Source organism: Monodon monoceros, unplaced genomic scaffold (assembly GCF_005190385.1).
Source record: "Monodon monoceros isolate NGI ecotype Baffin Bay Population unplaced genomic scaffold, NGI_Narwhal_1 Super_Scaffold_12, whole genome shotgun sequence".
NCBI classification, from domain to species: Eukaryota; Metazoa; Chordata; class Mammalia; order Artiodactyla; family Monodontidae; genus Monodon; species Monodon monoceros.
In genome coordinates, this window is record NW_021703768.1 from 53603098 (window position 1) to 53620217 (window position 17120).

The 17120-nt window shown below is 41.1% G+C and overlaps 1 protein-coding gene across 3 annotated transcripts in view; it reads left to right on the top strand.

The window, feature by feature from the left end:
- Nucleotides 1-17120, top strand: part of MAST4 (microtubule associated serine/threonine kinase family member 4) — a 568502-nt gene that overhangs the window by 230498 nt on the left and 320884 nt on the right. The window contains exon 1 of one of the 3 annotated variants that reach the window (XM_029218027.1): nt 2023-2112. The exons of the other annotated variants lie outside the window; for them this stretch is intronic. Within the exon in view, the coding sequence (XP_029073860.1) occupies nt 2074-2112 (39 nt within the window). The 5' untranslated portion in view covers nt 2023-2073. Of the gene's footprint in view, nt 1-2022; nt 2113-17120 lie in introns of those variants that run through there. 3 annotated transcript variants of the gene reach the window in all.

Genomic DNA, 17120 nt, shown 5'->3' on the forward strand with positions numbered 1-17120 from the left:
GCAGATAACAGTGACATCTAAGTTGGTAAATATATTCTGAACCCCTGCCAAGGCACTTTGTTGAAGACGGCACTTCACATTCAAGGAGCTGTTTAAGCTCTTCTCTCAGGAGGGTGAATTGAGGGAGAAAGGGCAACAACTGTCATTCCTTTTCTTTTCATTGAAGAGACTGGCCTTCCTTTTGCAGGAAAAGGTTAAAGTACAGGTGGGCCTGTCAAGGATGGGATCTGTTTCCACCAGCTTTGCAGATTCTCCCACAGATAGCACACTGATTCTTCCCTTCCACCCCTAGATTTTCTTTTTTTTCCTTTTTTTGTCCTTGAATTTAAACAAAAATATGTAGTTTTAAAAAATCTTAAAAATCATTTGTGCTAGAATTTGGGGATACATTTTGGTTTGAGCAACAAACAGGTTTGTGTTTTTTCTTTGCTTTTAGAGATGGCATTACTCCTCCACCTGAGAACAAGAACAAAAACTCTCTGGGGTTTTCTTCCTTTAAGTGGTATCAAATGAGCACGCCTAAGTGGAAAAAATACCCTGATACCCTTCTCCGAGGTTGCTTCTGTGAGGGAGGGGTGACATTTCTTGACAGGGTTTCTCTTTGTATGTCTGGAGATGTAGGCAAAGATGGTTTGGGAACATAAAATGCAATCACTTTTCCTCCGTGGTTAGATTCATAAATCCCTGAGCTATTTTTAATGACATAATCTAATCAATTGATGGCAAGCCTAATAGTGTGTTGACAGGCAGAAAGAGACAGAAAGCTAGTGTAATAGCAGGTGGCTGGGTAAGGAACCATTTTTCTCTTCCTTCCTCACCCCCCGTGTTTAGAAATCGCTAGTTATCTGGATTAGGTAAAAAGCAGAAATTACCGATTTAAAAAAAAAAAATTATGCCTGCCTTCCTAACTACCTTTCTTTCAAGAAAAAAAGACTTTCTAAGGGATAAAGTGAAGAAGGAGGTAGTTCCGAGACAAACTACAGGTAGCCCTAGTGTCTGCTTCTCAGGACCATACTATGCTCTTAATTTAAGTATCTTTAGAAGAGAAATCAAGGGGGAATAATTTATTATAAATTGGTAGCATCGTATATTGTTACTCCTGTGCTAGGCCTGTAATGAAAACTTAATATTCATCTCTTGGTTGCTTTGAATCGAAATAAGATGAGGATGAGCGGAGTAAACAAGCTGAAACAGACTGTGAAATTGCACATGATGGGAATCTTTTTTTTTTTTTTTTTTTTTTAGTTGCTTCTGGACTAGAAATAGGTTACTATTCCAACTAATGATGGCTCTTAGAATTTCTTCTTCCTTTTTACATTTTGGTCCAGTATCAACAGAACGAAGTTGTTATCACAAGGGAAATTAAAATCTAAACTGTATCTTTGGGCTAGGAATCCACCGGCAAGGTATTTATGTAAATGAACTGGCTTTCACACTGGGAGGGGTAAGGTGTTCCACCCGCTGTGGCTGGAGAGCAGCCGCCCTGAGCCCTCCGTTTTCAGGTCTTCCGGCAGCGTGTGTGTTCTGCAACAGTTCCTTTTCTTTGATGCCATCAGAAAAGATGAGCGCCAGGCATGGTGGTGCTGCTTGGCTGGCCAGCTGTGCCCTAGTTTCTCACCATCCCGGTCAGCAGCTGCCTTTTACAGAGGTTTCTGTCACCGCTGATTTACTTAGCCACTTTGACCTTATAGTTGCCTCCGAAGGGGCTTGACCCGAGGCCACTGCCAAAAGCCATCTTCTGGTCACCTGGAATGCCAGGGCCAGTATTTTGAAGGAGAAGAAAAAACAGGGCTCCCACAATTTCCTATCTACTAGCAAGAGGCTCCTCCGCCTGGATGGATGCATTAGGCGTCTGAGCCCACTTGCTGCGCTCTCCCACCGAACTGCAAGCATCCGTGATCCCTGAAGTTGCTGGAGTGAATAACTAAGCGGGACCAGCTGACCCCGGGCTCCAATCAGCTAGAGCGTGATGTAAGTGTTTAGCAGCTGCTGGGCTCTGAATTAGCGTGCTGAAGTAGAGGTAGTACAGCATGGCTAGACTGTTGTGAGAGGCTCAGAGAAGCGGAGGGGGAGATGGATGAGTCCAGCATTCTAAGACGAAGAGGGCTCCAGGTAGGAGATCCTTCCATTCTTGAAATGTAGGGTTGCCAGTGGCCAGCCGTGGAGGATTTCAAAGTTCCCTTTTCATTCCTTTACTGGGCACAAATATGTGCACGGTTCTTAGCAACGTGAATACGCTAAGTCTCTAGTTACAGAGCTAAGTGACCCATCACAGGGTTCAACGAGAAAGGCTCTTTTGTCAGAGACAATAGATATGACTTTTAGTTTGAGACTTTGTTGGTTGTTTATTTTTTTCTGCTGGTTGTTCAAGAATAGTTAAATCGTGGCTGGCAGTGACATCTGATGAGCCTGTTGGGCATTCTGTCAGAAGTCTGGGAAGTCTGTCAAGGGTAGCAACTCTGTTCAGTTCTGGGAACACGGGACTCAGTTTTGTGTCGGGCTCCGCAGCATCTATCTGATCGCCTTGCAGATGTGTGCAGCTGCTGGGAGGTTTCCTCCTGTCAGTGAGATGAAAGTTTCTGCTGGCAGCTCAATCCAAGTTCCCTGTAATTTGTTTATGTTGAGATGAGGAAAGATATGTGTCTTACTGCCTTGCTTTTTGTGCCCAAATTTCTCTAATTTAATTACTGTGACTTCAGTATACAAATGTATTCCAAGTTAAAACTTGGCAGATCAGAAAACTTGGAAAAAACATCTGCTTGGCCGTTTGTAAGTCTCAGGAAGCCAAAATGTGAGTATGTTCAAAATTAGTACGTTTAACTCCTTGATAACTCTTTTTTCCTGTGTGTAAGTGGTAGTTTTCTCTGTGAAAGACTCTAATCATTAGCCATTGTTAAACTCTTATTCATTATTTTTGAGATTAAAAAAAAAGTGCTTGGGAAGACCGAATATACGGCACATGTAGAAATGTTTCAGATACTCCTTAATTGTCTTTGACTCACAGCTGGGCTAGCTGTCTGCTTTTTGTTTTAAATGTCAATTACTAATACTAATGTTATTCATATTATTCTAATATTATAGTAATATTATAGATAAACTAAAGGATTATTTGTAGGTAAACAAGAGAGGGATTAAAAAAGTTGGGGTTAAATGTCATCTATTGTTCCAAACCTAAGTAAACAGACTGACTCTAATGATTTTCAGTGTGGTCATTGTTTTGAATGTACAGTGTGGTTAGTCACTGCTGTGGATTTCCTTTTCTTTGTTTTCATCACATCAATGAAGTTCTGGTAATGCACAGCTGTTTGTGTGGGTCCACGTCCTCTCTGAGGTCGCTGGTTAAATATGGAAAGGCTCTTTGTTAAAAAGATGATAAACTCTATTAAACTCCTAATGGTTCAGATTATTACTATGTTGATGGCAATTCTGCTGAGAGTTTTCTCTTTCCTTTAATTCATTTTAGGTAATTTAAAATGTGTTTTTGTTAAGAAACTCTTTTTTGTGGTTTATTTCTGTAATACATATCATCACAACTTCAGAGGATATGATTGAGATATATGGTGCTTTTGAGGGGTATAGATTTCATAGAACTTTTAATTTCAGAAATAAAGAAATCATTATTGTGGCTATTTAAAATAATGAAGCTATTTTCTAAGATTTGCAACAAAACAAAGGAAACATTGCTAGTTCATATAGTACTTAGACTGTTAGATCTTCGTTGTACTTAAGCTACTTTTACTACACCTGCCATATTCTACTATATAATAGATAAAGAATGTCTGCTTTCTACTGTAAATGAAATAAAACTCTCCACATTGTGAGAAATAGCAACATAACAGTGCATAAAAGTTCTGCCACCTCATAGTTACTTTATTTTGGCTTAAACAAAGCCTATTATTCTTTTACTCCCATTATATCCAATATTTTTTTAAAAAGGCATTGCACATACAGAGTAACTGTTTTCAGAAATTCCAATATTAGGAAACTACTTACAAAATACAAGGTGTAAGTATACATTTGTATTACAAATGATGTCACTGTAGAGTTCTTAAGAGCAACGCCACCTAGTGAATTTAGAAATTAAGTTAGTTTACAAATACACACTACTGTATATGAAACATTTCAACATGTAAATGAGGCATACCTGTAGTGAACCTAGGCTGAAACTTACACTTTTGTATGACTGATTCTGACTGTGTTGCTAGGTAATCTTGAGCAGCTCACATACCCTCTTGGTGTCTGTTTATTCTTCTGTAAAATGCATGCTGTAATGTGACTTTTGAGTATACTACATGGGAGATAGACATAACTGAATTTTTTTTAAGTTAAACGCCATGTAATAAATACACTAGAATATAGAAGGTCCTCAATAAGTATTATGTTGTTGAAAGCAAAGATGATTTCTGTTCTTTATAACATGCCATATCATTACTAGTCAGATGAAATAGTTATGTTTTTATTCCATATTTGTTGTTTGAATTTAATTTTAAGTTAGAAGAATCACCAATAAAGACAGCATTATTTACAGGGGTCATTATGACAGAATATATTATCTAATAATAAGAGTCTATTGGCCTGTTACACTGAATAGATGCTTAGTGTTAGATGCTTAGAATTGGAACAGATCCGGTTTTTTTTGTTTTTTTTTTTTTTGCGGTACGCGGGCCTCTCACTGCTGTGGCCTCTCCCATTGCGGAGCACAGGCTCCGGACGCGCAGGCTCAGCGGCCATGGCTCACGGGCCCAGCCGCTCCATGGCATGTGGGATCTTCCTGGACCGGGGCACGAACCCGCGTCCCCTGCATCGGCAGGCGGACTCTCAACCACTGCGCCACCAGGGAAGCCCAGATCCGTTTTTTAAATAACTTAAAGCCTTGTGTCAAAAATATGGAGCATACGAATATTATAATTCTCTAAAATTTAATTTTGCAATAATTCAGAATGTGTTTAGTATAGAATAATGCAGTGTGTGTTTAGAACTTAATTTTAGAATTTCAGTACCTCTAGCTCTTAAAACACGGGCTACTAGTGGTGTTTTTAAAATTTGGACTTTGAAAAATGATTTTTAGTCAGAACATATTCTCAAGGCACGACTACCTCATAAAATTGCAACACAAGTTAGTTGTTCATCTTAAGTGACTGCACGTTTCCATCTTTTCTGTGGACTGTATTAATATTTCCAGTACTGCTGATAGCACTTCAACCACTGCCTTTAAAATGAGAATGAGAGAAAGAGGTCCCAATGGCTTCCCCTGTTAGAATCTGGAAAACTTTTCAGATTGCATCTCCAAACGTGGGAAATTCTGACGGATGGATGGGCTTGGGCAGACTTTGGACTTGGGGCAATTTGAATTTCTAGACAGGTCTAATTCGTCAAAGGATAACTGGCTCCTTTCGGGCCTGATATCCCTTAAACAGGGGTCATATTTTTTAACTGTCAGGGAAATTAATTGTTTCAGTGATTTCCGTTATGTGTTTCCCTTTTATTTGTTTTAATGAAAGTGTCCCTATCCCTAATGTGATAGATCCCAAGGCTGGAGAAAAATGAACAACAGGCATCATTAAAGCAGGAAGAAGGCACTAAAAGAGGGAGGGGCATCTCAGAGAGGCCTCCTATGATTCCTTTCCTGCCATTCTCTTGTGCTTTCCTTTGCTTGGTAGCATCTTCTGTTGATTTCTCCCCTCTCCAATTAAATATTACCATTTTAGTCCACTGTCACATGCAGCTGGAATGTTAAAAAAATTTTTTTTTTAGATATGATGAGGTTACCAACTAAATATTTATAATTTAGATTTCTAGATTGGTGTTTAGGTTTTTGTTTTGTTTGCTTCTCTTTCCCCTATACCTGATCTCATCCCCCAATCTTATTTGAAACAACAACAAAAACCTAACATTCTTACTTTGGCCTAGGCTCTGATTTTCCCCTGGCCTTGGTCTGGAATTTAGTTTTAGAAAACAGAGAAGCAGGTGGACTCTTACATTCTGAACTGGGTGTCAGCAGTGCTTAGATGTAGGTTATTCCAGTCACAGTGTCTCGGTGTTTCTTCTGTGTTAACTTTAATGTGCTTGTGGATGTGTTTACACTCACCTGAGCTTAATAGCAGGATCATTACGTGGGAGTGTTACCCTGGTTCCTATCATCTGAGGACTCTGGGTGGTTACAGGAAAGAAGCCTAGTTAGAGGATTATAATAGAAATACTTATGATAATTACACTTTGGGATAAGGTACTTTTGATCTCCAGAGGTTCCAGAAAGGCACAGGGATGACTTTGGGACAGAAAGAATCAAAATGGTACATGAACTTTTGGTAGTGATGAGTACCTAATCAATGAGACCAGTTGTGGTCATATCCAAGTGGTGTTTCTTATCCATTGAAGGAGTTGAATTTCTGCCTCTGAAATAGAGATAGAATACTGTAGTTTTAGTTTCCTGATCCACAAAGGGGTAAGGATGGGGTGCCCTTAAAATCTTATGTTCACTCAAATTTCTATTTTCTACTCTAAGAATTGTTTTCATAACAAACTTTTTTTAAAAACAACATCAAATAAACAAGTTTGCATACTAGCTCTTCTTTTGCACCTTCTCATCCTCTGGTACAGCTGTTAATAAACCAGAAAATTGTCATCTCTGTATTTCGGTCAAGGCAATACCTATTCTCCAGGTCATCCCTTTTCCCACCTTTGACTTCTCCGTCTCATGCCTGCAGTCACCAACCCCTGTCAGTTCTACATTAAAAATACTTCTAGAGTCTAGGCAGCCTCTTTCACACCTAAATTTCTGTATTGTCTGGTACCCCTGGGTCCAGGTCCTTCTCCATTCCATCCTGCTTGTCTCTGTAGATCCCCACATCAATCCCTGGTTTAAAATCCCCACATGGCTTTGCATCATCTCCTCAAGGTTAGAGTAAAAATGCACCTGACTCTCTCTGATTTAGCTCAGTCTACTTTTCTGGTCTCATTTCCAACTCTTTGCCTTCCAAAACCCCGTTCCATCACCCCCTCTCCAGACTTGATGTATCCCCTTTACCTACAATATCCTTTCCTTATTTTCTCCAATTCTCCCTGCTTATTAGGGACCAAAGTAAACTATAATTCTTTCCTGAAATTTTCCATAATTACTATGTTCCATTCTGAATTTTATAATAGTCATTGTCTATTTTACTTACTTGCACACCTAATCCTATTGCGTGATACATTATTTTAAAATTATTTGATTTGAGTGTCTTATAATGAAACTGCAAATGCATTGAGGATCAGTGTCCAGTGACAATGAGTAGCTCTGTAACTTTAGACGAGTTTCTTAACCACTCTGATCTCTGTGTCCACAGCTGTAAAATGGAGATAATACATGCTTAAAGATTGAAAGCAGTTGTAAACGTTTAGCACAGCCTCTGGCGTGTAGTACTTACTCAGTTAACCTTAGTTCACTGCCCTCTGGATCGGCACAGAGCCTTGCATAGTGTGATTTTAAATAATTAAATGTGGAGGGCTTCCCTGGTGGCGCAGTGGTTGAGAGTCCGCCTGCCGATGCAGGGGACGCGGGTTCGTGCCCTGGTCCGGGAAGATCCCACATGCCGCGGAGCGGCTGGGCCCGTGAGCCATGGCCGCTGAGCCTGCGCGTCCGGAGCCTGTGCTCCGTAACGGGAGAGGCCACAACAGGGAGAGGCCCGCGTAACGCAAAAAAAAAAAAAAATGTGGTATCAGGTGGGGCTTAGGCAGTAAGAGGATGGTGAGCATGAATTGGATAATTTGAGAGGAGTTTATAAAAGGGATGCTTTAAAAGGTGTGGGCAGGGTATAGGGATAGTTTAAGGGGCTGGAAGCCACAGGGAGCCATTACCTTCACTAGGCCTGAAGGAGCGAGGGAGGGAGCAGTTACAGAACCTGGAGATGGAGAAGGCAGGTGACAGGTACCGTAGGTGAGGGACGCAGGCCGAAGTGACTCTGCAGGGAGGTGGACGGGGACATCTCAGCCTTATTTTTCTCCTTCCTTCTGCACTCTTTCTGGTGCTCCCTGTTAGCGAAACCCAACAGAAACCAGAGGGGCACAGGAGCCCCGGCCGTGCGTGGTCCATGCATCCAAACACCAAGGCCCAGTATAGGGTAGAGAGTAGATCTGGATGGGCAGTGGAAGTACATGCAGCATGCTTATAGCAAGCATGTGTTTTCCTGCCCCTTGCTCTTAGCAGTTGCCAGCCAAAGACAGTGTTCAACTTTCATAGGCACAGATCTCTGGGGCCTGAACCGAATTCAAGCATTTGAACAGATTCAGAGCTGCTTTTTTTGAAAAGTCATGGCCCCCAACCGTTTCCGACTTTTGTGTAATGATGTCTTTCCAACCAGGCTCTTAATCCTCCTGGGAAAATATTAGTCCTTCCCCTTCCACTGAAGCACGTGGATCTCCTTTGAATCAGTCATGCAGCATGCCTGCACTTCCGGTCCTGCAAACAATCTCAATTTTGAATCGCTCTGCTCTGCAGACCCTGGCTGAGAAGTGACGGCTGAGAGCAATAGCCCAAGAGACCTCTTACCATTCATCTCCAGGATTCCCTGAGCTCCGTCCTCCGGCAGGTCCTATCACACGTAGACTGTCCATCCGAATTACAACTTGACATTATGTCCTTGGCTTTTATTGAGGGTTCTAAAAGAAATGGCTCTGAGTGAACATCTTTGCACTTTTTATAAAACTCCCCTTGACGCCTTATCCATTATGTTGTGCATTGTCTCTTATTCTGTATTACGCCCACATGATAAATGTGCTTCGAGTTCAGTACTCAAAAAGTTTCTTCCTCTCTAGGTGAACAAGTTTGCTTCTTTTAATCAGATAATGAGAGCTGGCTTGGTCTTCATTTTTGTCTTAGCTGATCAAGACAGGGTTTCATACTCAGTTGCAATAATTTGTAGATAAAATGAGCCACCACTTCTTCACTGTTTAGCTCTTAGTTCCTTCTTTTTAAGAATTGTGTGGTTTCATTTATCATAGCTTTTGAAAGTCTTAAGTTGCCTGAATAGATTTCTCAAAGTAGGTAAGACCTAAAAATTTAATAACGTTGCATCTGAAACACAGTGAATAATGTCAGAAGACAAGAAAAAAAGACTGAAAGACCAAATAATCAATAAACTAGATAAAATACAAAAATCAAGAATTACATGAACTTACAAAGATCAATATGCAAGCAGGGATCAATAATTTTATTGTTGGCACCAGAGTCTAATGAAATCAAATAGGGTGTTGGAATTTATTTGAAACTTACATTTTAAATAAATTATGAGTAACAATAGATTTTTATTATTTTTTATAAAATCATCTATTTTTTAAAATTTAAAAAAAAATTTTTGGCTGCATGGTGCAGCATGTGGGATCTTAGTTTCCTGACCAGAGATCAAACCCTCTCCCCCTGGAGTGGAAATGTGGAGTCTTAACCATTCGACCACCGGGGAAGTCCCATGATAGATTTTTAAAGTGTCCTAGAAATCATACATTTGTCTTGGAAACAACCAAAAGCATGGAGATTGGCATCCAACTTGTGAAACACACGTTAGAAGACACTATTGCCATTAAAATCATGCTTCTGACAAATATTTGATGATATGGGCAAAAGCTTGACAGTAATGGCAAGGAAAAGAACAGGTTACTAATCTGTGTACATAATGTATGTACAATTCTATAAAAATGTGTGTGTGTGTGAGCATGTGCGCGCATGTAGGATAGCCCTGTGGGATGGAAGGAAAGAGCCTGTGTGGGTTTTGGAGTAGTTAAGACCATCTTTGCCACTAAGCTGTATGGGGTTGCACAGGCTGGTTAATTCCTCACTGGTAAAATACACTTATTTGCAGAATTACTGAGAATGAATCAAAGTGCGGTATGAAAAGGCTAAAAAATATCCATCATATCTAATATTTATTAAGGACCTATTTTCTTTTTCTTCATTATCATCATCTAAACTAATAGCAAGAAACTGCACTAAAATGTTAATTTAGTATATCTTGATGGTGGCACCATAAAATGTTAATTTATTATATCTTTTTTTAAAAATTTATTATATCTTGATGGTGGCACCATAAGAATTTTTTCCTTGAACTCTTCTATAGTAAGCATGTATTACTTTTTCTTTTTTTTTTTTTGCAGTACGCGGGCCTCTCACTGTTGTGGCCTCTCCCGTTGCGGAGCACAGGCTCCGGACGCGCAGGCTCAGCGGCCATGGCTCACGGGCCCAGCCGCTCCGCGGCATGTGGGATCTTCCCGGACCGGGGCACGAACCCGTGTCCCCTGCATCGGCAGGCGGACTCTCAACCACTGCGCCACCAGGGAAGCCCCGGTGGCCAATTTTTAATTTTTTTGTTTCATTGTCTAAGAAAAGAAAACTTTATACCACTCAGTACCATCAATGAAAGGCTCTTAAAGCTGTTTTTTACCTTGTGCATCATTTTGGCATTGAGGAAGGTAAATCAGTTCCATGGGATGCCTCACTCCAAACCTTAGGCCAGCAGTTCAATGAGGCTGCCCTTTTGAATCACCTGGAGAGCTCTCTAAAGCCTAGGGCCTCGAAGCAATCCACGTCAGTCTCTGGGTGGTGTGTAGCCAGGCTTGAGACCCACTGCTCCTAGGGGGATCACGTGTCCAAGGAACACCTAAGTCATGGCACATACCACTTCTGTATCCCCAAATGTAAGGTTTGACAACCTGTAACAGGTGTGTTAAACAGCTTTGCCTTCTTTCTTCCAGTGAGACTGGGTTTTATTTTTATGGAGAGGTGCATGAAGGGGATGTATACCCATTGCATTTGTTTCTTGACTCCCCTAATAATGGCAAAGGTAGTAATGCGAGAGCTCAAACCATTAACTAACCCACCTTGGGGAACTGTTCTTACAGTGGTGTGGCTGGAGGGAGCCCTAGACCTTTACCCCAAAAGGACCCAGGGCACTGGCAGTGTCCAGGTGCCATTTTACATTTTTTAAATCGCTGGCACCCATGGTTTGCCTTACGAAACTACCTCCAGGGCATGGTAAGACAGTTGCTTTGCGCCTTGAAACGTTCTAATGTTAAAGACAACAAACACCTGTGATTTGGAACCCTTATCATAGATACTCTTCAGTAAGGTACATGCTTGAGTTCTCAAAACACTTGCAATTTTACTTAGATTGTGTTTTGATTCAGGCAGTCACGAAAAAACCCTCCATCCTCTGCCTTTCTTTCAATTAATGTATAATAATAATAAATAATAGCAGCAGCAGTATATATTGAACAGGTTTGTGTCGGAGGACTGAGTGTTGTGTCTTAAATCTACACTCTTGCACTTTTATCCCAGGCTCTAGCAGTCCAGAAATGAGTGGAGTCTGGTACTGACCTGTGAGGGGTTTATAGTGTGGTCGGGGAGACAGCAGTTTCTGCAACAGCAAGTACCGTAACCCCTGTCGGTCACAATGCACGGGCGCTGGAGGTGGCTGGTGCCCCGCTGTGCTGTAGGAGGCTGGGAAGGCTTTGTGGAGATGGGGCTATTTCTGCCAGATGATGCTGGATGAACAAGTTCTGACTAGGCGAGAAGGGTGGGGACACAGCTGCATGTGCAAAGGTGTGGTGGCCACACAGGGTGTGTCCTTTTCAAGGTGCTGCAAGCAGTGCATGTGGGAAGCAGGAAGTGATGAGCAGAGTCCCAAGGATACCGCCATATTGAAGGGTTTGGACTTTAAACAGTAGGAAGCCACTGAAAGATTTCACTTAGGGCACAGAAATACTTTACCGACTGTCAACCGCTAATGAATAATGCCTGGGAAGAAGACAAGAACAGCTAGGAGGTTAGAAATGGGGAGGTAAGAGATGCTGCTGCTAGACTGAGATGTTCGCAGTGGAAGTAGAGAAAAGGCAACTGTAGGTACCATTAATAGGACTTGATGACCTGTTGGGATGGTTGAGAAAAGAAATGGAAGGAGCTGGAGGTGACTCCCAGGTTTCAGGCATAACAAGAAACAAATGAGAGCAAGAAATAAAAATAACGTGGATGGCGAGGTGATTAGTTGGTTCTGTGCATCTTGAGTTTGCAGCACCTGTGGAAGCTTTCAGATGGAGATGCTCAGTAAGCAGCTGGATGTATGGGCTGAAACTTCCAAAGAGAGGTCAAGTCTGGATATAGATTCTGAATTCATCCCCTTTAAATAATTTATTGAACTAGACTGTGAATAAAGAGAGAACACAATTTCTCTCAGAGTAATAGATTTCCATTAGAATAGTTTTCAAGAATTACCGATGGACCTTGAATCTGTCATACAGAGTGAAGTCAGTCAGAAAGAGAAAAACAAATACCGGATGCTAACACATATATATGGAATCTAAAAAAAAAAAAAAAAGGTTCTGAAGAACCTAGGGGCAGGACAGGAATAAAGATGCAGATGTAGAGAATGGACTTGAGGACACGGGGAGGGGAAAGGGTAAGCTGGGACAAAGTGGGAGAGTAGCATTGACATATATACACTACCAAATGTAAAGTAGGTAGCTAGTGGGAAGCAGCCGCATAGCACAGGGAGATCAGCTCCGTGCTTTGTGACCACCTAGAGGGGTGGGATAGGGAGGGCCGGAGGGAGGGAGACGCAAGAGGGAGGGGACATGGGGATATATGTATATGTATAGCTGATTCACTTTGTTATACAGCAGAAACTGACACAACGTTGTAAAAGCAATTATACTCCCATAAAGATGTTAAAAAATAACAAAAAAAAAGAATTACCATAATGTGTATTTTAACACTTATTTTGCAGGACTGGTTAAAATTACATAGAGAGCAAAGTAGTTTTATGGTTTAGTGTCAGGCCTTGAAAATAATGTATCCAATTTTGAAGGGGTGTGTGTGTGTATTTCTGCAAATTGCTTCCAACTTTGACAACTTGCCTACAAGTTTCCTTCCAATATAGTTTTGAGAAGGCAAAATGAAATATCTCAAACTAGAGGCTGTAATGGAAAAAGGAATTCATTCTTAAATGAACATGATGAGGTTGGTGCCATATTGCTTGAAACAGTGAGTGAATTTAAAACCTGAGTGAGATTACATCAAATCCAGGCAAGATTTTTGTTCCATTTGAGTGGAATATCCGTAATTGAAGATAGGGGGTTCGACCAAGAAAGACACATGGCATATGTACAATTTTATCAATTTTCTGATACAGTGGTTTCAATTTGTGTATGTATACACAAAGGCATTAAATCACGTTGATTACTGAACTTTTTTTTTTTTTTTTTCATTTTGGCAACAAATGAAGATCCAAGCTTAACTTTATTAGCTGCAGCATTTTATGAGTTCCTGCCTAGTAATTTAGTATGTTGAGGACATGGAAACTCTCAGGAAAGTGGTGGGGAGTTAGAGGTAGAATAGAATGTATTACAGTGAGCTAGAAATGATTGTAGAAAACGTTAAGTATTTTTTAATGGATTTTTTTTTTTAGCTTAGTGCTCAAAGTTAGTGAGATAACAGCTAGGTCTAGAAATATTTCATTTTGTAAGATCATCATAGTGATATTTTTCATTATGAGATACTGACAGTTTTATATTTTCTAATTGCCTCTTGTTTCAATTTTAGCATTGTCATGAAGGTGAAGATGGAATAATACATTGATTTGACTATTTACCCTTTTCCATTAAAACTTTATTCCAAATATAAATTGTTGGGCTCATAGATTCATTTTCCATTAACTGTTTAGCAATCCAAACCAAAAGGCATTATGATAAATACAAATTGAATTTGGATTGTGTGATAGATTCAGTTATGCTCTTAATTTTTCACTTCTCTGGAATAGAAGGATACATTTACTCCCTTGCCCAGGGAGTGGCCTCATGGCCGGCAGGGATACTTTCCCCCACTTGACTTTGGGCTCTGCTACGTGTCTTACTGAGCTGTTAGTGAATGTGTCACAAGCAGAGGCTTTTGAAATATGCTTGTGTGGTTGGCCTTGCCATCCTGCCCTTTGGTGATCTACCGTGAGAGGAGCACGCCCTGGGTAGTCCCTGCCCATTTAGCCTGGGTCCCAGAATAAACTCTGGTGGAGCTGACCTATATAATCCTGCAGCCAGAAGCCAAGCCCAACAGACCCATAGTCTCTACGTGCAGACCTGCAGATGGCTATTGTTGTTAGTCACTAGTTGTGTGGTGGGTTGTTACCCAGCACTGCAGTGACAAAGATGACTCTTACAGAGGGCAAGCCTGTGTTGTGTGGTTAAGAGCAGAGGCATTGAAGCTTTTAGTTCTGTTTGAATGTTGATCCACCACCTGCTGGCTTTACTCTCCTGGGCTCTCTTCTGCATTTTAGGTTTGTCATCAGTAAAATGAGAAAATCACTTACCTCCCAGGAATATTCTAGAAATAAGATGTATGCATGTCAATTACTTTGAACAGTGTCAAGCAGATAATAAGTGTCTGTGTTTCTAGACAATTGAGCCGTCCTTCTCCTCTGTTTGCCTTGCTCCGTGTGGCTTTGCCACATCCTAGCTGTGTGACTCTGGGGCAGGTTAAAGTTTCTCTGGGGCTTAGTTTCCTTTTCTATCACATGCACATACTAACACTTACCTGGCAGGATTATTATGAGGACTACAGCAAAGGTAGGCAAATATCTTAGTCAGTTGAGGCTGCTCTAACAAAGCAACAGACGGGGGGAGGCTTAAACAGTGGACATGTGTTTCTCACAGCTCTGGAAGCTGGGAGTCCAAGGTCAGGCTGTCATGGATTCCATATCTGATGAGAGCCCTCATCCTGATGGAGAGATCCCATGTCTCTTCCTCTTTTTATAAAGGCATTAATCCCATCATGAGGGCCCCACCATCATGACCTTGTCTCACCCTAATTATTTCCCAAATATCCACCTCCAAATACGATCATATTAGGGCTTCAGCATTCAACATATGAATTTGTGTGGGGTGTGGGTCGAAGGACACAAACAATCAGCCCATAGCAGGAACCATGGCTAGGCGAGTCAGTACTTAGTAAAAGTAGCTTTTCAGAAAATAAAGGAACCAAAGTGCTGCAATTCGAAAGACATATATTGATAACATCGTTCACGTATGTAATACCTGTGTATTATACTTTTGCTCTTGTGGGCATTAAAAAAATAACTCCTTTGAAATGAGATTTATAAAGGGCAAGGAGTAGCTAATGTGGAGTCAGTAAAGGCTTTTGATGGGCGGCCTGAAAAATGCTAATTAGAAGAGACAGCATTAGAGTGCATGGATTGGGGTGGAATGTGGAATGACAGGGGGGTTCGTTTATATTAATCAGTGTAGCAGAACTGGCATCCAAAATGCCTTTGTTTTAAATGGACGAAATTTGCTAAACTTAACTTTTTGCCTGCTGGAAACCGTTCTGATGTGTTGGCTCTCAGTTTTCTGATACTTGCCTGTTTTTTCCTCTTGCTGTGCACGGCCGTGTCTATTTCATTTCCGTGTGTGTGTTCTCTGACCACAACAGCATTAGCTCCTGGCATCGTATGCTTCTTACCCAGAATTTGTTCCATAGAAAACCTGTGTCCTCAACACACTTGCTCTGAATCTATTTTGATCTGTATCGGTTGGAATAAGTTTTGAGCTGCTGGATATTAGCTTCTGTATGCTCCTCTCTCCAGAAGCTAATTGACTGATTTGGGGTGGAGGAGAGATGAGAGTCTATACATCTGACCAATTTCAAAGAGCTTTCCTTGCAACCTATTGAAATGCAAATACAGGCTACACTTCGAGTCTCTAAGAATTCACACATGCAATTCTTTGTTTTCTTCTGAAAAATAAACATTCAAAATTCATGCACATTCTATTATTCATGTGCTGTACATTTAGGTTCTGCTTGTATCCCAAGACAAATCTTATCACCATTATTAAAAATTTCATGAATGAAACTTTGTACCTCTAGTGCCACACTAGCCTAGACAACTTGACCCAATCAAAATAATTTGAAATGCAACACTTAAAATGAGTTCTTGTGTGTGTCTGTGTATATGCATTTATGTATACACCTATGTCATTGCCTTATCTCCAGCTGTTTTTATTCAACTCTACTCTGTATAAATGGGTAGGAACTCAAAACCTCCTTATGGTGTTTTCCCCAGAAAAACCTGAATCTTTAGTATCTGCTGCTTATAAGGCTCCCATGAGATACAGCACTGATGTCAAAGCATTTTTTCTTTGTTTGATAGTTGTCACACTGGTCCTGAAACGGGAAACTCTTTTCTGTGCTGTCCATTCACCTGTATTTTCAAAGCGGTCATCCACTACTTTTCATTTTTCAAGTACTTTAAAAGAATATTATGTGTCAGCAAGGCAGTTACTCTGTCATTTGATCTGCTGTACATCTTAGCCTTCCTGGAACAGTTAATAACTTCAAGAATCCCTTTTTTCCTAAGTTGTGGTCACTTTACCGATGACACAGGAGGGAATGATTCTCCTAGCCAGATCCAGAGCCCTCCCACCCAACTTCCTGCCTAGTGCCTCTGGGTGCTGGCACCAGCTTTTTCTGATAAAGCCTTCAAAGCCTGAGAGGCTGACCGTCCAGCACTGTGTCTGGGAGAAGGAACACAGGCTTATGCGCCATCCCTTGTTAAGCCTGTGTCCTCATAGAGGAATTTTGGTGATAGTTAGAATTTAGCTTTCTGTCGCCTTCTGGGAGCCATAGGAGAATGGACTTTATTAGTTCTCTTAGCGCTCTCGAAGGTTCTGTAATTTCCAAGGAGGGTCAGTTGTTCTGGGAAAATAACAAATGTTCAAGGGAATTTTGACACAAAATTGAGCCTGGGTATATATCAGTGTCCATGCTTAGTGCAGAAAAGAGTTGCACACATTATTGTGATTGGAAACTCTTTCCTCCTTTGATGAGTTATCTCAGTTTTCAGCCTTTTCCCCCCAGGCCCTCAGATTCATTTCAGTGGATATGCTGGGGTGGGCAGTGGTGGTGGTGAACAGTGGCTGCATCATTTCCTGCCTCTGCACCAGTAGAGTGTCTTTCATTATAATAGTCCTTCCCGTCATTGTCAGATGCTTTCCTTAAGTTGTTCTAGACTGAAAACTGGTGTGAAGTCTGGCATTCATCTTTAGCAGCTGCCTCCCAGTCAGGGGTGTGTGTGTGTGTGAGAGAGAGAGAGAGAGAGAGAGAGAGA